This window comes from Trachypithecus francoisi, unplaced genomic scaffold (genome assembly GCF_009764315.1).
Source record: "Trachypithecus francoisi isolate TF-2019V2 unplaced genomic scaffold, Tfra_2.0 Lachesis_group5, whole genome shotgun sequence".
In the NCBI taxonomy this organism is placed as follows: domain Eukaryota; kingdom Metazoa; phylum Chordata; class Mammalia; order Primates; family Cercopithecidae; genus Trachypithecus; species Trachypithecus francoisi.
The window spans coordinates 27,735,146-27,758,877 of NW_022681470.1; the positions used below are offsets into that span (position 1 = coordinate 27,735,146).

General features: G+C 38.4%; 1 protein-coding gene across 1 annotated transcript in view; it reads left to right on the forward strand.

Annotated features, from left to right (window-relative positions):
• MROH9 (maestro heat like repeat family member 9) overlaps nt 1-23,732 on the forward strand; it is a 119,638-nt gene that overhangs the window by 20,534 nt on the left and 75,372 nt on the right. The window contains exons 7-9 of the mRNA XM_033198150.1: nt 7,260-7,395; nt 19,226-19,341; nt 22,441-22,590. Of these exons, the coding sequence (XP_033054041.1) occupies nt 7,260-7,395; nt 19,226-19,341; nt 22,441-22,590 (402 nt within the window). The remainder of the gene's footprint in view (nt 1-7,259; nt 7,396-19,225; nt 19,342-22,440; nt 22,591-23,732) is intronic.

Sequence of the window (23,732 nt, forward strand, 5' to 3'; positions counted from 1 at the left end):
ACATGAAGGTGTTAAAACCAGATTCTTGCTGACTCTGAAATTTCCTCTGTAGACCACAATTTGTAATTTTTTAAATTCTTCCAACCTTACCTGTCTTCTTATGTATTACTTCCTAAAATAATTTGAAAGCTGTTATTTATTTATTTATTTTAAATTTATACAAGTAATCCTCAAGTTCTTTCATTGTGACACATGCTAAAGGTAGAGCATAAGTCTCCCTTTACTATCCTCTCCACAGCAACCCTGTCCTTAGCCATGTCAGCATGATGTGTGTCCTACCAAACCACTTTCAATGTGCACACTCACATATAAAACACACACTGAAATACATAGCTTTATTACTCATTGTTTCTTTACTAAAGTTATATTTACATATGGTTCTACAATTTGCTTTTTCCACTGAAACAACACATCCTACAGATATTTTCATGTCAACATATGTAGATTCATTTTGTTATTTTAAATAGAGTTTATAGCCCATAGTTTTGGCATATTACGATCCATTTAGCTATTTTTCAGTTGACAGACGTTAAAGTATCATTTAATTTTTTATGCTTCAAACAATACAAAATGGGCATCTTTGTGCAAGTACATGAGTGTGTACCTGGAAAGGCTTAGAAAGAGAATGATCAGATAAAGAAGTATGATAGATTAAAGTTTAGTAACACAAAATTATCCACAATTTGCATTCTTATAAATATTAAAGTACCCATTTCCCCACACCTTCACCAATACGGGGATACAATCAGACTTTAATTTTTACATTTCAGATGGAGAACAAATAGGTATGTCATAATCACCAGTATTTACTGAGTTTGTCTATACTTTGAATGACATCATGGCCTGCCTTCTAAAAAACCTTATACTACCTATGAACATTTCTCTTTTGTGGATACTGTATATTCAGCCTCTGTTTCCCAACCCATCCTTCACAGTGATTTTTAAACATACTCTGCTAATTACTTATCTGATTGCTGGAGTCACTTCAGGAGGAGATAAAAGTAAAGAGGGTGAGAAACATGCATTCATGATGTTATATTAATCCATTTTCTACTGCTTGTACAAGCAGTCCCCAGATTTATTGAGGTGAAGAATCTAGATGAACTTTGTAATACATTTGAATTTTTACTATTTTGTTTAAACTCAGCTTTGGAACATAATACAATTTACTTAGATGGAGGATACAGTCCAGGATGTTCTTTGTATCATGCTGATTCCCTATTTCAGTGTCCAAAAAAAAAAGAGAGTGAGTGGCTTGTTTCAATCTTCTGATTCTCTGACCTGGGAAGGCAGCCTTTCTCTAACTTCTAAAATAGCTTGAGTTTTACATTTGGTGTCCAGAGGTTCACCATTGAAAATTTTGCAAGTGAGGCTTGAGATTAAGTGTATCTCACCACTCAAGACTGTTTTCTGCACAGCTCCTAAAATGTGTTGTATACTCAGCAAGTATTTGATGACAATTGTTTGACTAGAGCCTAGTCACATGTTTCTCTCTGCATTTGATATATTCTAGTGAGTTCCACTCAAGTAGCAGATAGACATTTTGGAGTTTCATTTGCTATCACCTCTTTACATTACTGTAGTAGAGTTCATTCTCCTTTGCCTACATCCCATCCTTCAACTGCAAAGGAATAAATATGTAAATTCACATGTGAAGCACAAGGTTCTCATAAATTGTTAGTTGAGAGTTCCTAGCTATAACTCAGATTTGTCCCAGAAAACAGATGGAATAACCTATTACTCTGTTCTGCAATGGTCACTAAGTGCCACCAGGTGGAAGTACTTCAGCATTTTCCTGAACATTGAAACTAGAGCTAGAATCAACCAACTCATCACAGTCAGGGAAGCATAAAACTTCACTAAGTTCGCTTTCTCTTTCAAATAACGTCTTGTAAAGATGATTAAGCCAGTGAAATTAATTGGGGAGGCAAATACACAAAACAAAAAAAAATCAAAACACATTGTTGATAAATTAAAATCTGAGATTCCCACAGCCCTAGTCTGTGCATCTCTGTATCTGACACATTGTAGATCATCAATGAATATTTGTTCTACCCTTCTCTAAGTGCATCCACCTCATTTGTTGTCTGGTACTGTTCCTACATTGGATAGACTTTTTTCTTCATAATAACCCTAGCCTAGGTCCTCCAGAGTGTCAGAGATTCTTGTCTTATTGAACAATTCTATCATTTTTATCTTGTCATAAACATTTTTAAAGTGATGATTTGTCTCACATGACCCATGTGCCCATCAGGGTAGAGAAACCCCTACACTCAAAGCACATGTTCCTTCAATTAAATGATTCAACTTTCCACAGGCAAAGAAATGTAAGTTAAGCATGTCAACTTATAGCATTAAGATTTTTTTTTTCCTCACTTTGTCCCTTTGGCACATCAGCATTTAAAAATGGATAGTGGATTTCCAGCTAAATCTAACAAATTGTCCGTATGTATATATCTCCTTCTTCTCCAGAGTCCCCACAAAATGATGGTAATAAAATATTTTAAAAGTATAAATACACAGCAACAAAGAGAATTAATGAAGTGTTTTCAATGGGCTAGTCATGCCAACAAATTTCTGGAAGACAGATTAGTTAGAAGATAAAACCTGGCAAGGGAACTGAATGGTGGGAGACCATGAGCATTAGGATAGAGGTTAGCTGAAAGAAAAGCAGTTTTCCCTGTAGAATCCTAGAGGGTGAGTTATGAAAGGCCAAATAATGATAAGGGATGGGAGTCAAAGCAGGCTGGAAACATATGCATTAATTCAAAAGATTAATTGAAAGCGTGTACAGAAGAACCTATGTTGTCCCGCATTCCTCTTGACACACATTGGCCGACAGAAGTTGATAATTTTTCTTTTGCAAAAACCATTGTTAAGTTCCCTGAGAAAAGAGTCATGACTCCAGCCCCCCTCCTAGCTGCTCTAAAACAAAGTACAACAGGTGGCAAGCCTTGCTCACACACAAAACCCCATCAAGAGGCATTACATCCTTAAATATTAAGCAGCAACGACACTTTGTGAAATTTGGGGAAACTCTCCAAATAAAAGAGACAGACAAAGGTAAATAAAGAAAAAAATACTATTAAAGATAGAGAGACAGCTGGGCTTTGTGACTAATGCATATAATCCCAGTGCTTTGAGAGCCTGAGTTGGGAGGACCTCTTGAGCCCAGAAGTTCTAGGCTGCAGTGAGCTATGATCACACCACTGCAGTACAGCCTGGGTGACAGAGTGAGACCTCATCTCCAAAAAAATTAAAAATAAAAATAATTTAAAAAATAAAATAAAGAGATAATGCAGGGTACAGATGAGAAAGACATAGGTACATGCCAAAAGGAAATATAACTAAAGTGAGCATGGCCTATACATTGAATAATTTTACCTAGTCATGGTGAGACCATACTATTGATTTTTAACTTTTAGAATTAATCTATAAACCCAGCACAGAAAAACTTAAATGAGTTACTGAACACAATGTAAATGCTACAAGCTCAAAAGTGCAAAAATTAAAGTGCAGAGAATAGTTTAGTGGTTCTCCAACAAGTTAAACATAGAATTGCCATTTGACACAGAAATCTTAGGTACATACCTAAAAGAATTTAACAGTTGTTCAAACAAAAACTTATACAAAGTGTTCATTGCAGCAAAATTCACAATAGCTGAAAAGGGCAATCTAAATGTCCATCAGCAGGCAAATGAACAAGTAAAATGTAACATACTCATATGGCATATTATCCACTCATAAAAAGGCATAAAGTTGTATACATGCTACAACATGCATAAACCTTGAAAACATTATACTAAGTGAAAGAAGCCAGGCACAAAAGGCTACATTCTGGATGATTCTACTTATGTTCCTATTCTGTTATTACATTTTATCCTGTTATATTCCTATTCTGTTTTTCTGTTCTATGAAACAAGAAATAAAAGTATTAATATAGTAGTAAAACACAAAAGTAGAAGAATTAAAAATAGTATACTATGATGAGTAATGTTCTCCATTGAGAGAATTATGGGGAAGCGGAAGAATGGAATTGAGATAGACAATGTCTCAAACTGATGTTAGAAGTGAAGGTGCATGTGTCTTTATAGCAGTATGATTTATAATCCTTTGGGTATATACCCAGTAGTGGGATGGCTGGGTCCTATGGTACATCTAGTTCTAGATCCTTGAGGAATTGCCATACTGTTTTCCATAATGGTTGAACTAGTTTACAATCCCACCAACAGTGTAAAAGTGTTCCTATTTCTCCACATCCTCTCCAACACTATTCACAATAGCAAAGACTTGGAATCAACCCAAATGTCCATCTGTGACAGACTGGATTAAGAAAATGTGGCACATATACACCATGGAATACTATGCAGCCATAAAAAAGGATGAGTTTGCATCCTTTGTAGGGACATGGATGCATCTGGAAACCATCATTCTTAGCAAACTATCACAAGAACAGAAAACCAAACACCACATTTTCTCACTCATAGGTGGGAACTGAACAATGAGATCACTTGGACTCGGGAAGGGGAACATCACACACTGGGGCCTATCATGGGGAGGGGGGGGGGGGAGGGGGAGGGGGGAGGGATTGCACTGGGAGTTATACCTGATATAAATGATGAATTGATGGGTGCTGACGAGTTGATGGGTGCAGCACACCAACATGGCACAAGTATACATATGTAACAAACCTGCACGTTATGCACATGTACCCTAGAACTTAAAGTATAATAATAATAAAAAAAAAATTTAGAAACACATACCAAAAAAAAAAAAAAAAAAAGAAGTGAAGGTGCATTGTTTATAGAGACAGGGATGACTTCCAAAAGAAGCAGCTGAAAACCATGGAAGTGGTTGCTTCTGGAACCTAGCACTTAAAACTATCATTATTGTTAAGATAAGCGACTGGAGAGGCCAGATCTACAAAGAAAGGGCACAGTTAAAAGGGCCAGAAAACTAAGCAGGAATACTTAGGTTTAGGAGTGAATACCAAGAAGCTATTTTTCTCCATTTTTTAAATATTTGCTTCTTTTAATACTTGGGTAGATTTTCTATAAAGCCAGGATATACCATATTGAAAGCTCTCAAAGTCTTGTCTTAGAAGAGGGGTAGCTGTGGTTGTCAAGCTTCTGAATGGCTGTGCAGGATATACGTTAGTGTGCTCCATGATCCACGCTGCCTTACTCCTCTCTCCGCCTATCTTGGGTCATGTCCCACTCCCTAAACATGCCTTTTTAGTTGGTGACAGTAAGTGGAAATGCAATCTAGGCACGACCACACATACTCTGCTAGAGGCATCCACCTAACATATACAGTTAGATAGAACCTAACAGGCAAACAGAAGAGAAGGAAACCACTAGGAGTTTCATTTACAAAAACATCTACTAAAAACTACACATTTAACAAGTTCCTGAGCAGGGATAATCAGGGAGGACATTTGAGGCAAAATCTGTAATAGGGCCAGGCGCGGTGGCTCAAGCCTGTAATCCCAGCACTTTGGGAGGCCGAGACGGGCGGATCACGAGGTCAGGAGATCGAGACCATCCTGGCTAACACGGTGAAACCCCGTCTCTACTAAAAATACAAAAAACTAGCCGGGCGAGGTGGCGGGCGCCTGTAGTCCCAGCTACTCGGGAGGCTGAGGCAGGAGAATGGCGTAAACCCGGGAGGCGGAGCTTGCAGTGAGCTGAGATCCGGCCACTGCACTCCAGCCTGGGCGACAGAGCGAGACTCCGTCTCAAAAAAAACAAACAAACAAACAAAAAAACCCTGTAACATAAGATGACTGTAAGGCCAGTCCCCTGTAAGTGGTGCTCAGCTTCAGTGAGTTAAGCTGTGAGAAGTACTACTCTTCTCTCATGCCCAGTAGAGAGAGAAAACTTGCTCCTTTTTCTCATGCCCATACACAACGATGGTTTTTAAGATCTTGCCATCGAATAGGGGGGAAAAAAAACTTGGAATATAAACCCAAAGAAAAGGACTTCCAGGGAAAGAGAGCATTTCTCCCTAGGGCCTAGAGCAGAGGCAGCTGCTACTGTCTGCTCCCAGACTCTCCAAAGCCACAGAGCTCCTAAAAGGGGAAGGACCAGGCCAGTCTTTGTACGGGTGAAAAAGAATACAAGCAGAATATCCACGGAAAAAAAGATATTTGTAATCTCTGTTCTCCTACTGAGACCATCACTCCCCATATCACAATTCAATTATGGCCTTGGCCCATGACCCAGATGACCCAGGCCACTTCATATTTCTTCCTTAGGAATTTCTGTGTGTGTGTGAGAGAGAGAGAGACAGAGCGGGTGGGAAGTGGTGAGGTAAGTCACATAAAGGGCAGGGAAAATGGGGCATGAAAAAGGTCAACAGAAGCAGAAGCAGGCCTTGCGATCCCTCTGGAGTTTACCATCAACAATTGCTCCAATCATCAAAGCCTCTACCTAGGAAAAGTAATCAATTGTCTTGGAGGCAAGAACTATCTGCAAGCCATGCTGCTAGTTCTCCAAATCTACATTTAATCACAGCCCTTGTTTGTTTTAAAAAAAAAGACACACAAAACTGGTAAAGGGCACCCATAATTTCATAAAAGCAAATGCCTTTTCTATCTTTCCTCTTTTCTATCTCTACTCCCTTCTCTATGTGGATATTCTCTAGCCAAACGGGCCCATTAAGATGAAAATCTAAATATCTGATTAGTCGAAGTGTTGAAGAAGTTGTAGAAGGAAATACAGAAATATTTCGGTAGTAGCTTTGACATCAAAAGCAAATGCTCTGCATTTTAAAAAACGAATTTCCCTGAGAGGAATCAGAACAACTTCAAGAGGAAAAGTGGCATACCTCCTCAGTGACTTATAGTGTTTCGTATATGGAGAAGGAAGCACTAAAGGTTTTGGAAATATACATCCCACCTTACTTTTCCATGTCCTGGGAATTTGCTACCCGCAAATGGCTACCCACTGCATGGCACAGAAACTAACATTAGTTGAGTCACCATTATTTCCAAGTACTTTGCTAGGATTTTTTCTTCTTGTCATCAGTGTTACCCCTTACTCTCCACAATAACTGTTACAAAGTGGAATTTATTATCTTCATTTCACAGATGAGGAAATTGAGAGTCAGTAACGGGGCCAGGATTTGATTACAGATATTGTAAACTCTGAAGCTTATCTTAGAATCCTAGTCTGATTTATAACAGGATCAGATGCATGCAGACATTTTCATGTTGGCTATGCATAGCAAATGAATGTTCTCCTTTGTTTCTCCATTAGACAAGTGTTGATGCTCCATGTTTGGGTCTCCTGGCAGCAGAGCTGTCTCTTTTGTGTTCCCATGAAGATCCCTCGATTGTACAACAAGCGTCATTGGGAATGTGTCACCTCCTCTACATTGCACAATGTCAGAATGGTAAGAATGGTTCACCATCTTTTCTCAGGATTACTAAGAATATATCCCTCGTGGCCGGGCGCAGTGGCTCAAGCCTGTAATCCCAGCACTTTGGGAGGCCAAGATGGGTGGATCACGAGGTCAGGAGATCGAGACCATCCTGGCTAACACGGTGAAACCCCGTCTCTACTAAAAAATACAAAAAAAAAAACTAGCCGGGTGAGGTGGCGGGCGCCTGTAGTCCCAGCTACTCGGGAGGCTGAGGCAGGAGAATGGCGTAAACCCGGGAGGCAGAGCTTGCAGTGAGCTGAGATCCGGCCACTGCACTCCAGCCTGGGCGATAGAGTGAGACTCCGTCTCAAAAAAAAAAAAAAAAAAAGAATATATCCCTTGTTATGCAATTTATGGGTCCTGGGAAGGCTCTATGTCTGTCAATTTCTAAATCCTGTCCCAAGAGTCATAGCTATACTTTCTAAAATGTATCTTTGAATCCTTTTTGCATTGTCAAGAAATTCTGGTAATAGTGTGGTTGGTTCTTCAAGATTTATAAAGTACTGTTCTTAGATTACTTGAGTATTAATGGTGGGGAGAGGCATGCTTGGTGGAACCAGGAAGGACGGAGGAGAGAGTTTACCAATGGGACTTTAAAAATGAGGTATTTTTTCTATCTAATTGAGCATCTGATAGACTACTCAGAAGATTCTTGCTTCAGTGGTGGAGAAAAATCAGTCTAGGATTAAAATAAATGTTGCTATGACTTGTCTAACAAAACATAAAAGCAAGACCTGAAAGTATTAAACTATTTCCAAGTAATTTAATTGCATTTTAGAACAAAGCTTAAAAATATTTGTATATTTGTAAGGGGTGGAGCCTCTGTCTATGGAGCCTATGCCTCTGCTTCTGTCTAGGATGTAATAACAGAGAACAGATTTACTCTATTTACCCTCCTATAATAAGCAACCTTAATATATACATATAGTTTTTGGCCAGACGCAGTGGCTCATGCCTGTAATCCCAGCACTTTGGGAGGCCAAGGTGGGTGGATCACGAAGTCAGGAGATTGAGAATATTCTGGCTAAAATGGTGAAACCCCGTCTCTACTAAAAAATACCAAAAAATTAGCTGGGCATGGTGGCAGGTGCCTGTAGTCCCAGCTACCCAGGAGGCTGAGGTAGGAGAATGACATGAATCTGGGAGGCAGAGCTTGCAGTGAGCCAAGATCACACCACTGCACTCCAGCTTGGGTGACAAAGTGGTGACAGAGCGGGACTCCGCCCCAAAAAAACAACAACAAAATATATATATACACACACACACATATAGTTTTCAATTCATTGGACATTAAATAGCAAAGGACAATGACTCTTGAAAGATGAGAAGATAAGAACAAATGAGGTGGGGTTTGTAATTGCCTAAGCTTACCACCTAGAGTACATTTCTAGGAGCCAACACAAAAAGAGATAAGCCAGTGGTCTCATCAAGTTAAAAAGAAATGGGAGTCCAGATAGGTCAATAGCTAGAGTTGAAAGGCCAGGTTACCAGAACGGGGTACATGAGTACATGCACACACATACACACACACACACACACACACGCACAAACTCACAAACTCGAGATCTTCAGAGATCTAAAGAGAGCCCCCTTTAAGTATTTAGCTGAGTACTAATGAGAATATGCATGTGAGTAAACTGCCTGAGTTCAAATGGTGGGAAACAACAAAAACGATTAGAGAAAAAGATCCAGTGCTCAACAAAGGCTGGTGATAATACCTATGCCTGTAAGCCAGAATTTAAAAGCTTATAATTCACAAGTACTGAGGTAGAGTACTCAGAAGGGTTTTGTCTCATTAGGAGAAAAAAATCATCCCCAGACCAAACTGTTTTAGTGCTACTTAAAAAGGCCTAAAAACAAGATCTAAAAGTATCACTATCTCCAAATATTTTAATTATTTACCAAAACAAAGCTGAAGAATACCCCTAGAAATAAAAAAGTTCCTGCACTCAACAAGTTAAAATGAACATGTCTGAAATCCAATTAAAAAAAAAATTATTAGGCTGGGCACGGTGGCTCACACCTGTAATCCTAGCACTTTTGGAGGCTGAGGCGGGCAGATCACCTGAGTTCAGGAGTTCATGATCAGCCTGGTTAAAATGGTGAAATCCCATCTCTACTAAAAATACAAAATTATCTGGGCATGGTGGTATGTGCCTGTAATCCCAGCTACTCAGGCTGAGACAGGAGAATTGCTTGAACCTGTGAGGCAGAGGTTGCAGTGAGCCAGGATCGCGCCACTGCACTCCAACCTGGGCAATAGAGAAAAGGCACAAATGATAGAATGAGTAGAGTGTGACATTAAAAGAATTATTATAACTATACTCCACTTATTTAAGGAATTAGAAGATAAAAACATCTTAAGTAGAGACATAGAAAAACTCCTAAAAGACCTATATTGAACCTCTGGAGATAAAAATGACAGTATCTGAGAAGAAAAATTCTCTGGTATGGATTAACAACAACATTGCAGAAGAAAAGATTCATGAGCTTGCATACATAGTAATAGTAATTATCAAAATTTAAACAGAGAAATAAACAACTGAGACAAATAGAGCATCAATGAACTATGAGGCATGTCTAATTTGAGTCTCTGAAAAGCCTAATACATATCTTATTTGAGTCTCTGAAAGTGAGAAAGTCAGGACAGGAAAACAAATTAAAGAATAATGACTGAAAAATTTTCAAGTGTAATAAAAGCTATAAACTCACACACTGAAAAGTGTGGCAGAGAACAGGAAATGTGAAGAAAAAAACATCAAGACACATCATAATTAAATTGCTTACAAGTGATAAAGAAAAAAATCTTAAAAGGAGCCAAAGAGGAAAAAGGACATTACATATAGAGAAACAAAGATAAGGGTGACAGCAGATTTCTCATCAGAAATGACGCAAGTTATAGGCAATGAAGCCAACATCATAAAATACAGGAAAGAAAAAAAAATGTCAATCTAGAATCCTTAAATGAGTAGAAATATCTTTCAAAAAAATAAAATAAAGACATTTTAGATATACAAGAGTTGGTAGAATTAATTACCATCAGATCTTTAACTGCAAGAAATGTTAAAGAAAATTCTTTTAGAAAAGGAAATTATACCAGATGAAAATCTAGATCTACGAAAAGGAATGAAGAGCACTGGAAAACTTCAACAATATAGATCAATATTCATTTCTCTCTCTTATTTAAATCTCTTTAAATGATAGCCAGCTCTTTAAAGCAAAAATAATAACAAAAGTAAAATGTATAAAAACAATAACACAAAAACTTAAAGGGGAAAATGTATAAATGTGTTTTAAAATTCTTCTCCTATGTACAAAGTTATAAAATAACACTTGAAAGTAAACTGTAATAAGTTAAGGATGTATCATCTAAACCCTAAAGCCACCACTAAGATAACATAGCAAAAAGTTATATATAATAAGCCAAAATGGAGCTAAAATGGAATCATGGAAAATAATTTAAAATGAAGCAAAAAGAATAGAAAAAAATAGATAAGAAAAAATAGTAAAGAAAGAATCAAGAAAAATTTTTAACCCAATCATAATAAATGTAAATGTTCTAAATATACCAAGTAAAAAGACAGAGATTGTCAGACTGAATAAAAAGCAAGCCTCAACTATATGCTGCCTACAAGAAACTCACTTTAAATATAAAACACACATGAATTAAATGTTAAACGTTAGAAAATGATATGTTAACAATAATAAAAAGAAAATTGGAATGGCTACATTATATTGCTATAAAAAGATATATTTTAGAGATAAGAATGCCTCCAAGGAAAAAAAAAGTCATTTCATAATGATAAAGGGATCAATTAAGGAGACATAATAATTTTTTTGAATAGATTTAGGGGGTACAAATGCTGATTTGTTGCTTGGATATATTGACTAGTAAGCATCACCTAAATAGTGTACATTTTACCCATTAGGTCCTTTCTCATCCCTCACCCCACCTTTCATCTTCCTACCTTTATGAGTCTCTGATGTCTATTAATATGCTCTGTATGCCCATGTGTACACATTATGTGGTGAGAACCTGTGGTATCTGACTTTCTGTTTTGAGTTATTTCACTTAAGATTGTGACCTTTTTTGCCTCAATGATCTGTCTAATACTGTCAGCAGGATATTGAAGACTCCCACTATTATTGTGTAGGATGTTGAAATCTCTCACTATTATTGTGTGGGAGTCTAAGTTTCTTTGAAGATCTCTAAGAACTTGTTGTATGAATCTGGGTGCTCCTGTGTTGGGTGCATATTTATTTAGGATGGTTAGGTCTTCCCATTGAATTGAATCCTTTACCATTTATGTAAATGCCCTTTTTGTCTTTTTTGATCTTTGCTGGCTTAAAGTCTGTTTTGCCTGAGATTAGGATTGCAACCCCAGCCTTTTTCTGTTTTCCATTTGCTTGGTAGGTTTTCTCCATTTCTTTATTTTGAGCCTATAAGTGTCATTACATGTGACATGGGTCTCTTGAAGACAGCATACCATTGCATCTTTGTGCTTTATTAAGCTTGCCACTCTGTGCCTTTTAATTGGAGCATTTAGCCCATTTACCTTCAAGGTTAGTGTTATTTATGGATTTGATCCTGTCATGATGTTAGCTGATTAATTATGCAGACTTGTTCATGTGATTGCTTTATGTATTACTGGTCTGTGTACTTCAGTGTGTTTTTGCTGTGACTAGTACTGGTCTTTCCTTTCCATATTTAGTGTTCTTTTCAGGAGCTCTTATCAGGCAGATCAGTGGTAATGAATTTCTTTGGCATTTGCTTGTCTAAAAAGGGTCTTATTTCTCCTTCGCTTAGGAAGTTTAGCTGAGCCAGATATGAAATTCTTGGTTGGAATTTGTTTTTTTTTTTTTTTTTTTTTAAGAATGTCGAGGCCAGGCATGGTGGCTCATACCTATAATCCCAGTACTTTGGGAAGCTGAGGTAGGTGGATCAATTGAGGTCAGGAGTTTGAGAACAGCCTGGCCAACATGGTCAAACCTCGTCTCTACTAAAAATACAAAAATTAGTCAGGCATGGTGGTGTATGCCTGTAATCCCAGCTACTCAGGAAGCTGAGGCATATCAAAAAATGATAACAGTTTTTCGTTTTTCATTTTGACCTTGGAGAATCTGACGATTATGTGTTTTGGGGATGTAGAATTGTGTAGGAATTGTATTTCCTGAATTTGACTGTTGACCTCTCTAGCAAAGTTGGGGAAGTTTTCATGGATGAAATCCTGAAATGTTTTCCAAGTTGTTTGCTTTCTCGTCATCTATAGCAGGGATGCCAATAACACATAGAATTGGCCTCTTTATTGTATTTCCTGGAGGTTTCGTTCTTTACTTTACATTCTATTTTCTTTCTTTTTTTTTTTTTTTTTTCTGACTACCTTAATTCTGAGAGCCAGGCTTCAAGTTTCATGATATTTTTCCTCAGCTTGGTCTATTCTGCTGTTAATACTTGCATTTGCATTGTGAAATTCTTGTAGTGTGCTTTTCAGCTCTATCGGGCCAGTTAGGTTTTTTTAATCTGGCTATTTCATCTGTCAGCTCCTGTATCATTTTATTGTGAGTCTTAGTTTCCTTGGATTGGGTTTTGCTATTCTCCTGAATCTCAGTAATCTTCATCCCTAGCCATACTCTGAATTATATTTCTGCAATTTCCATCAATCCAACCTGGTTAAGAACCCTGTTGGAGAACTATTTCAGTCATCTGGAGGACATAAAACACTCTAGCTATTTGAGTTACTGGTTCTTTCTCAGCTCTGCATGAGGGTATTCCTTTAACTGCCGTGGAGATTGAGTATAGTCAGCAGACTTCTTTTCAGCATGTCTTCACAGGGCTGAGCCTTGTGCAGGGTCTGTATTTGTATCTGACTTCTCATCTTTGGTTTCATGGTAGGGTATGTTAGTGAGATATTTTGGTGTTGAAGCTTTAGGGTGTGATCTGGTCAATGGCACTTAGGCACAGTGGTCAGTTGGTAGACTCTTGCTCAGTTGTGGCTCCCCTATATTTCCTTACAGTATCAGCTATGCTCCTTCTCAGTACCCTGAAACCACGGGCTCCTTTGCCACTTGAGTGTTGGCTATAGATCATGGCTTGGTACTTTCGGGATGCCTATCACAACTCTGGGGTGATTTCAAGGTTTATGCTTCCTCCCTAACTTGGAGGCAGCAGAGAAAGGAACCTCAGCAGTGATTGTGGCCAACAGTCTTTTGCTTGACTTCCGGAGGCTCCACACCAGAGAGATGCAGGTCAGTAATTGCTCAGTGCAATCAACCCAGGATTGAAGGTCTGTGCTGTGGGCCCAAGCTAGGAGTTCCCGGCCTGGTGATGAGCAGCGAGCATCAAGTAGAACCCTTGGGAGACAGACTGGCCCCCTCTCTTTGGGTTGATTGTAGCTTGCTGGAGGTGCAGATTAGGTACTTACAGTCTTTGCTCCTTCTTTAGTCCAAGGGTAGCAGGGGTAGTACCACTGCAGAGGCAGTGGTAGAGGAGTTTTCAGTTGTTCCCATGAGCTCTACTTCCAAGAAACACGGAGCTGCTGTTACTGAGATTGTTCAGCCAGTAAAGTAGGACAGCTAAATTGCTGGTATGAGCTTGGGGTTGTGCTTGTTGGAGAGCAGGGGTTCAAGGACTCTCCAGGTGGAAAGATTGGTCTCCTCTCCCTATGGTGACTGTGGTGTGCTATAAGCTCTAGTATAGCCCTCAGGCTCATTTCTTCCCCAAATTGAGGGCAGCAGGGATAGAACTCCACTGTGGCAATGGCAGAGGGGCTGTCAAATACCTCTGGGAGCCTTTCCCCAGGGAGACTCCAGGCCACTTACCAATGGATATGCTCAGCCATGGTTGTGGGTGACCATTCTGCAGTTATGAGCCAGGGGCCCTGCCTGGTGAGGAGTGAGGGTTAGGTATTTCCAGGGAATAAGGGTTAGACTCCTTTTCCTCTTGGGGCTGGAGTGTGTTGGAGGTGCCGGCATAGTGACTAGGCCCTTTGTTCCTTCCCCCAGCCCAAGGGCTGTTAGTGGAGTACCACAGCAATTGCAGTGGTGGAGGTGTTGTAGGTTGACTCTGGGATTTTCTACTCAGAGAAATGCTGGGCTGCCTCTGATTGAAGGGTCAGGTGGGGGCAGGATGGTTGTGCTGGAGTCCAAGGTCAAGAGACCGTGTCCAGTGAGGAGAAGGACTGAGACCTGTGTGGAAAATAGCCCAGCCACTTTTTCATGTCGGGAATACTGTGCTGGGAATTCAGACCAGTCTTTGGTCCCCACAGACTCTCAAGAGCCTGGAGACAGTAAAGGTTATAAGACAGCAAAGATGGCAACTCGCCCTCCCAGGGAGCTCTGTCCCATAGAGTTGCAGAGATGCTACTGGCTCGATAGCGTTGGTGAGGGATTGCTGGAGATCCAAGCAGGAGAACCTATTCAGTGAAAACTTAAATGATTGTTAATATTTTGTAGCAATAAAAAGTTTTTAAGTAAGATATGTATGTTTTCAGATATAATGCTATTGCATACTTACTAGAATACAGCATAGTGTAAACATACATTCTATAGGCACTGGGAAACCAACAAAATGAATGTGGGTTACTTTATTGTGATAATCACTTTATTGCAATGATCTGAAACCAAACCTGTAGTATCTTTTGAGGTATGTCTGCATATGATGGTAAAATACTGAATGATTTCCCTGAAACATCAGAAACAAGACAAGGATGTGCACTATCACTACTTCTATTCAACATTGTGCAGAATAGAATTGCGAGTCCAGAAATAAATCCATATATATAGTCAGCTGATTTTTTATGAAGTTTCAAAGGCAATTTAAAGGAGTGAGCACAAACTTTTCAATAAATTGTGTTTGGAAAAAATGAATATTTATAGGCAGAAAAACAACTTTGAACCATACCTCATACATATTCAAAAATTAATCCAAAGTGAGTAATAGAACTAAATGTAAAATCTACAACTATAAAACTCAAAGAAATTTGGGGGCCTTGGATTAGGTAAAGATTTCTTAGATACAATAATCAAAGTATAAATGAAAATAAATGATAAATTAGGTATTTCTGCTCTTTGAAAGATACTGTTAATAGTTAAGCCACAGACTGGGAGAAAATATTTGCAAACTACATATCTGGCAAAAGAACCATATTCAAACTTCATAAAGGACACTCAAAACTCTGTAAGAGGAAGAGAAGTCATCTCTGTTTACAGATTACATGATTTTATATTTAGAAAACCCCATCATCTCAGTCCACAAACTTCTTGAACTGATAAGCAACTTTAGCAAAGTCTCAGAATACAAAATCAATGTGCAGAAATCATAAGCATTCCTTTACACCAACAATAGGCAAGCAAAGAGTCAAATCATGAATGGACTCCCATTTACAATTGCTACAAAGAGAATAAAATACCTAGGAATACAGCTAACAAGGGATGTGATGGATCTCTTCAAGGAGAACTGCAAACCACTGCTCGAGGACCTAAGAGAGGACACAAACAAATGGAAAAACATTCCATCCTTATGGATAGAAAGAATCAATATTGTGAAAATGGCCATACTGCCTAAAGTAATTTATAGATTCAATGCTATTCCTATCAAACTACCATTGACATTCTTCACACGATTAAAAAAAAAAAACTACTTTAAATTTCATATGGAATCAAAAAAGGCCCCTACAGCGAAGACAATCCTAAGCAAAAAGAAGAAAGCTGAAGGCATCATGCTACCTGACTTCAAACTATACTACAAGGCTACAGTAACCAAAACAACATGGCACTGGTACCAAAACAGACATATAGACAAATGGAACATAACAGAGACCTCAGAAATAACACCACACATCCACAACTATCTGATCTTTGACAAACCTGACAAAAACAAGTAATGGGGAAAGAATTCCCTATTTAATAAATAGTGCTTGAAAAACTGGCTAGCCATATGCAGAAAACTGAAACTGGACCCCTTCCTTATACCTTATACAAAAATTAACTCAAAATGGATTAAGACTTAAATGTAAAACTCAAAACCATGAAAACCCTAGAAGAAAACCAGGCAATACCATTCAGGACATAAGCATGGGAAAAGACTTCATGAATAAAACACCAAAAGGAATTGCAAGAAAAGCCCACATTGACAAATGGGATCTAATTCAACTAAAGAGCTTCTGCACAGCAAAAGAAACTACTGTCAGAGTGAACAGGCAACCTACAGAATGGGAAAAAATGTTTGCAATCTATCCATCTGATAGAGGTCTAATATGCAGAATTTACAGTGAACTTGAACAAATTTACAAGAAAAAAACAAACAACCCCATCAAAAAGTGGGCAAAGGATATGAGTGGAGACTTCTCAAAAGAAGACATTTACACAGCTAACAGACATATGAAGAAAACCTCAACATCACTGATCATCAGATAAATGCAAATTAAAACCACAATGAGATAACATCTCATGCCAGTAAGAATGGTGATTATTCAAAAGTCAGGAAACAATAGATGCTGGAGAGGATGTGGAGCAATAGGAACGCTTTTACACTGTTGGTGGGAATGTAAATTAATTCAACCATTGTGGAAAACAGTATGGCAATTCCTCAAGGTTCTAGAGCCAGAATACCATTTGACCCATTACTGGGTATATACCCAAAGGAATATAAATCATTCTACCATAAAGACATGTGCACACATATGTTTACTGCAGCACTGTTTACAATGACAAAGACATGGAACCAACCCAAATGCCTATCCATGATAGACTGGACAAAGAAAATGTGGTGCATATATACACTGGAGGAGTATGCAGGCATAAAAAGGAATGAGATCATGTCCTTTGCAGAGAGATGGATGAAGCTGGAAGCCTTCATCTTCAGCAAACTAGCACAGGAACAGAAAACCAAATACCGCGTGTTCTCACTCTTAAGTGGGAGTTGAGCATTGAGAACACATGGACACAGAGAGGGGAACAACACACACCAGGGCCTGTTGGGGGTGGGGGCTGGGGGGTGAGGGCAAGGAACTTAGAGGGTGGGTCAATAGGTGCAGCAAACCACCATGGCACACGTGTACTTATGTAACAAACCTGCACGTTCTGCACATGTATCCACCCCCTTTTTTTTAGAAGAAATAAAAAAAAAAACTAAGAAAAAAGACAACAAAATTAAAAAATAAAAATGGATTTAAATAGCCATCTTACCAAAGAAGAACACATAGCAAAGAAGCAAATCAAATAACGTTCTATATGTACTCATTAAAGAAATGTAAATTAAAACTATAATGAGATGCCACTACACACCCATTAGAATTTCTAAAACTGAAAAGACTGATTCTACCATGTGTTCTTAAGGATGTATAGTCACTCGAGCTCACATACATTGTAAGCAAACTGTAAAATAGTATTAACAACTTTGGAAAATAATTTGATACTATCCTAAAAAGATAAACATATAGCTATCATATGATTCAGTCATTCCACAACTTTATATTTACCTGAGAAAAATGAAAGTAGTTGTTCATACAAACACTTACTGGTACATGAATGTTCATAACACCATTATTTGTAATCACCTCAAACCGGAAACAACCTAAATGTCCATTAACAGGCAAATAGATAAAGAGATTTGGGTATGTACATAGAATAGAATAGTATTATTCACTGTAAAAAGGAACAAACTATTAGTATGTACAAAAACATGGATGAATCTCAGTAGTTTTGCTGAGTGAAAGAAGCCAACCCCCCTCCACCCCCAAAAAAGAGTGCATACTGTATGATCCACTTATATAAAATTAGAAAGTACCAACTTGACAGAGAGCAGATGACAGGAAGTGGATCAGTGGCTGACTTGGAGTCAGAGGATGGGTAGAGGGAGTAAGTGTGAGGGGTTACAAAAGAGCATGAGGAAACTTTTGGAGGCAATAGATATGTTCTTTGTTTTTTCCTGTGGTTTATTATTATTGAGTTTATAGATACACAAAAACTTACCAAGTTGTTCACCTTAGATATGTTATATGGGCTGGGCATACACCTGTAATCCCAGCAATTTGGGAGGCCTGGGTGGGCAGATTACTTGAGCCCAGGAGTTGGAGACCAGCCTGGGCAACATAGTGTGACCCTATCTCTACAAAATCTGTGTATTTTTAATTAGCTGGGCACTGTGGCATGTGCCTGCAATCCCAGTTACTGGGAAGGCTGAGGTGAGAAGATCACTTGAGCCCAGGAGGTCAAGGCTCCAGTGAACCCTGTTTTTACCACTGGACTTCAACCTGGGTGACAGAGCAAGATCCTGGCTCAAAAAAGACAAAAAACAAAAGCAAAATCAGTAAATAAATGTGAATTATATCTCTATAGAGCTATTTAAAAATAAACAAAATCATTTAAAGCTCACCTTCTCCGGAACTGAAATTTTCTGCACCTGAAGTTTTTCCTGAGCACTTCTGGATTCTCTGGTCTACCACTCAGCTCATTTCAGATAACTCCGAGTCTACTCTCCCTGCCAGTAGACCCTCCAGGTTAGCATTAGCTTTTCCAGCACACTGAACCATGCATTTGATGGTCTATATGTATTTGTTATCTTGTCAGGCTATTATTAAAAGTATTTGTCCTTCATTCATATGTCACATGGACTCTCTTAAACACTTTATGAATTCTGTGTGAGTGCCATAATATTTTATGAGACTAAACTATGAGCAGAGAGTTAAATATTCAGAAAACATCAGATTTCCAGAACTGGGCAGGAAAAGAAAATTGGAAATAGTAATGTCATAGAACAAACCAGTGATCAAATAACCTTAAACTATTTTTCTTAACACAGCGGATATTAGAACAAATAAGCCTACAAACGATAAAAGTTACAGCCTCCAGTTTCCTTCTTCTGATGTAGAATTTCTACCCAAGGAGTTTCAACAAGACAAAAGTAAAATTGCTCAGGTAATTTTTGCCCCCACTTTTGCCAAGGGCTTTTGTTTATATGTATTATTACTCTTAGTAGCAATTGATTTCAACAAAGTTTATGTTGTTAGTAGTTTTTCATTTTTTTAAAACTCAGTGCGGTAAAATGTAAATGATTATAGACCATTTGGTTTTCTGATTTTCATCTCTATTAATAATTATGCCAATTATTCCCAAATATAGTAATTTGTATTACTTAATCCTTATAGAAAGCAAATGAGGTTTTCCTAGTTACACTTCTTTTTGTTTGGCCAACAAATAGTTCACTAAAAATGGAGAATTTCTGCTTATTTAGAAAAATTAACTAAGTCAGCAGTTAACAAACTTTCCAATACTATCATAATTTACTCTGCAAACATAATGACACTGTGATTTTGATTTTGTTTAAAAGTGTTATTAAATGAAAAATAAAAATTAAAAAAGCCTACATGATAAATCTCAATACCAAGTAAGTTGTGTTTACACTGTCTCAACCCTTGGGAGAACCATGAGGCTCTATAGCTATATATGCTCCCTCACCTTATTCAAACTACATAGGTTTAGCCATAGGCTCCAGAAGTTGCACAGCATAGGGACCCAGGCTGGGCTTTCCAGCACCTTCCAGATAGGTTTAGCCATAGGCTCCAGAAGTTGCACAGCACTGGGGCCCAGGCTGGGCTTTCCAGCACCTTCCATCCACACGCATTGAGCCAGTGGCTCAGCAAAACTTTTGGGGAAGCCCTTTAGGCCAGCTCATCTCTTGGGGTGGGAGGATCTAGGGGTTCCTCTTAAAACTACATGTATAAAGCAGTGTCTTTTTCCATGGCTGAGATGGGTTGAATTGTGGGAGGCTGAGGATATGCAAAAGCAATACATCTAACATGATATGGTCAAAAATACTGCATAGATGTCTTAAATATGTAGAAGCCCGATGGTACATCTTTCCAAAACCAAAAGTTATTCTTTCCCACCCCCTCTCAAAATTTTCAAGCCTGGTTGACCATGTTCATTTACATAAAGAAACCAGGCATCTGTTTAAGCTTACTAGCAAATCTTCCCTCATTCTTCCATCCTTCACTTCAGTATCCTGGAATTGAAATCCTGAGTACCATGACTGGGCTAGTGAACCTAGGACCAGCAGTCTGTTGGGGTCTCTTCTAAGCTGTTCATGAAACTTATCATCACAGCCTCTATGTTGGTGTCCTTGCTCATCGGAGTTTAATATCCATCAGGTGTAAAAATCCTTGGGCTTGGGGGAAGTGCCCTGGGTCCTTGTGTTCATGACCTGTTATTCATTTCCCAATTGTGAGACCAAAGCAAGTCCAGCACTACATGCAGGAGCAGTAGCTGGAAAACCTGGAGCTGGGACTTCCAGTAGTAGATGGAATAGGTAAATTGAGAGAATACAAGATTGTAGAAACAAGACCAAGAGGACCATAGCCAAAGACAAAGTTCAAAGCATGCAAATAGGAGTAGAAACAGCACGGTTGCTAACCATGGAAGCTGGAAGCAAAACACCATTAAATGGGAAGGCTGGATAGAAAAACAAAACAAAAAACAATTCCCAAACCATGGCACTCTCGCTTTATATAGTGGTTGGTTGTAAGAGAGGACACTGGTTTGCAAATGATCCACAGAGAGCCACAAAGTATCATTAACTAATATATATGTATGTATGTATGTTCATACCAAATAAACTAGTAGTCTCATTCATGGGAATTTATAGAAAGAAATAACTCAAAACAACACCACTATTTGTTAGAAGAGCTTCTTCACAGATTTTTTAAAGTATATGCCAAACATAGAGGAATAAATGAAAATCTGTGGACTGTTAATAGTATATTATGCAAACAGTCAAGCAAGTGGCATCAAGAACATGTAACAACATGGTGTAACAGTGTATCAGTAAGAAGCAGGAGGAGATAAAAATGACCTCTGAAGAGCCCAGCTAATCCTGTGTGATTGGTGTATTTCTGGAGAGTTATGTGTAGATAATATTTTACAAAGCAAACCTATCATTTTATATAATCTACTATCACACCTTCACCTGTACATGACAGAAACTTCTAACACTAGCTCTAAGTTTCACTGGGAATTGCTTCTTCTACAACTTTTTAGATAGATACTAAAGTAAATTTTTTTGTTGAGTAAGCAAATATTCAAAAAGAGAATATTCTGCCTTCCACCATTTAAAAAAAAATCCAATGTCATATAATTAAATCTGGCTTTCTTAAAGTACGGCAAACTATTTATGATATTCAGCCCACCTCTCCAATCCTTGGTTACCCTCCTCTTTCTTCCATAGCTTTCCAAGATTCCCATCCGTCACCCCTCTGCCCAGTGGGAAAGGCGCTAGTGATCATCAGTTCTCACTTAGACCTTAGTCTTAGTTCTGCCTTATGACCAAAAAGTAATACTCCATCCCTTTAAAGACAGTGCAGAACAACTTTTATTGGTGAGATTGGGTATCCTCTGTACTTGGGAGAATGACTATTTTTTCCCCGTATAAAGGCAAAAGGAGAAAATTTGGCTCGTTTATCTTTCTTTAATTGAGAAATCTATAATCAATGTGATTTTGTTCAAATTTTACAATCCACGGAGAGTCCTCTAACTTTAACAAGGGATTATTTGCATTGTAGTTCTTGCACCTCGATCATGGACATAGAGGCCTTTTATTTCTTTCTGCTTCCTGATCCCTTTCTGTAAAAGAGGAAAGTCCATGCCTTTGAGTTTGCTTGACTTCCTCACCCTGTCCCCTCCTACATCTTCTGCTTTCTTCATACTTGTTTCTGATCTGAGTAAACTCATTTCCAACACTGAAGAAATTCATGATAATATTTGCTGAATTGCTTTAAAATCAGAAGAAAAAAATTAAATATAATTTCACTTGGATTATAGTCATTTTTGTACCAACATTGTTGTAAACTATAATTTTTAATATTTTTTCATGGAGGAAGGAGACTCCAATGAGATGTATATGGACCATGGAAGTCTTGTGGCCCTGCCTGGCTCTTGAGCATCTGCCACCATGTCTGAGCTTAGCTGTCTTATGTTGGTGTGAGTAAGCCCTGAGGTCATGACTATCCTTTGTGGTTGCAGAGAGTAGGGCAAACCTTACTGCCTTCCCTGCTGAGTGACTTTGTGTGGAGTCTCCTGATGAAACTGTCTTCACCTGATGATAAAATCGCATCTGATGCAGCATCCATACTGAAATTTACTCTGGAATTTCATGCCAAGAAGGTCACCATGGTAAGATACTTGACAATAAACAGGAGACCACAGGGTTTACTCTCTAATGTGCATTTTTGCCTTTGGTGTATGTCCACTTCTTTTTATATGTACTTCTTGTCATTGTTCATTATGTCACTTTAATATAATGAGGCTCTAGGTTTTTAAAATTTTACTTAGAGATAGGGTCTTGTTCTGTGGCTCAGGCTGGAGTGCAGTGGTGAAACCTTGGCTCATGGCAGCCTCAAACTCCTGGGCTTAAGCAATCCTCCCACCTCAGCCTCCTAAGCAGCTGGGACTACAGGGATGTACCACCACACCCAGCTAACTTTTTAAATGAATTTTTGTAAAGATGGAAGTCTTGCTGTGTTGCCCAGGCTGGTCTCAAATTCCCGGGTTCAAACAACCCTCCCACCTTGGCCCCCCAAAGCACGAGGGTCACAGGCGTGAGCCACCATGCTGGCCTGAGGATTTTTTGCGTGAAATATTTCAAGCATACAAACAATTTTAGAGAGTAGGTAATGAATGCTTATCCACCAATCATATTACATCATACTATTTTGCTATATTTGGTTTCAAATTCTTAAAGAAATACGTTAATGCAATAAAATAGTATAGCTGTCATAGAAATCCCCCTGTGTATCCCTTAAGGAAAGATTTCAAAGACGCTCAGCTTGCCGTAGAGCTGGCTACATAATTTGTGGGGCTCAGTGCAGAATGAAATCTGGGACTGCTTCCTCACAACATAGGAAATAATGTCATTAAATGTGTAAGCACATGCAGTGTTCGCCTTTCCTCCACAGTCTCTCTCTCTCAATTCTTCATGCTGGTTTTATTTGCCATTTAATGTCTTTCTAAGCAAAAAGAACAATTAACATTTTTTAGTCGTAAGCAGATTTTACTATCCATACATATATTGTGCAATACCAGTTACAAAGGTAAACATAGGAGCATTTAGCTCATGTGCAGAATCACCAAAATAATGCTATTTGTGTTTCACAGCTCACACATGCATATGTATTAAATTCTTTCCAAAAGGATGGAAACACTCCATAAAACTAGCATGACTTCTAAAATTTCACTTTTTATCATTCACATATCCTACCAACGTTCTCTACTCTCAGCTTATTGATGAATAAGGAAAGCCTGAAAGGAAAATAATT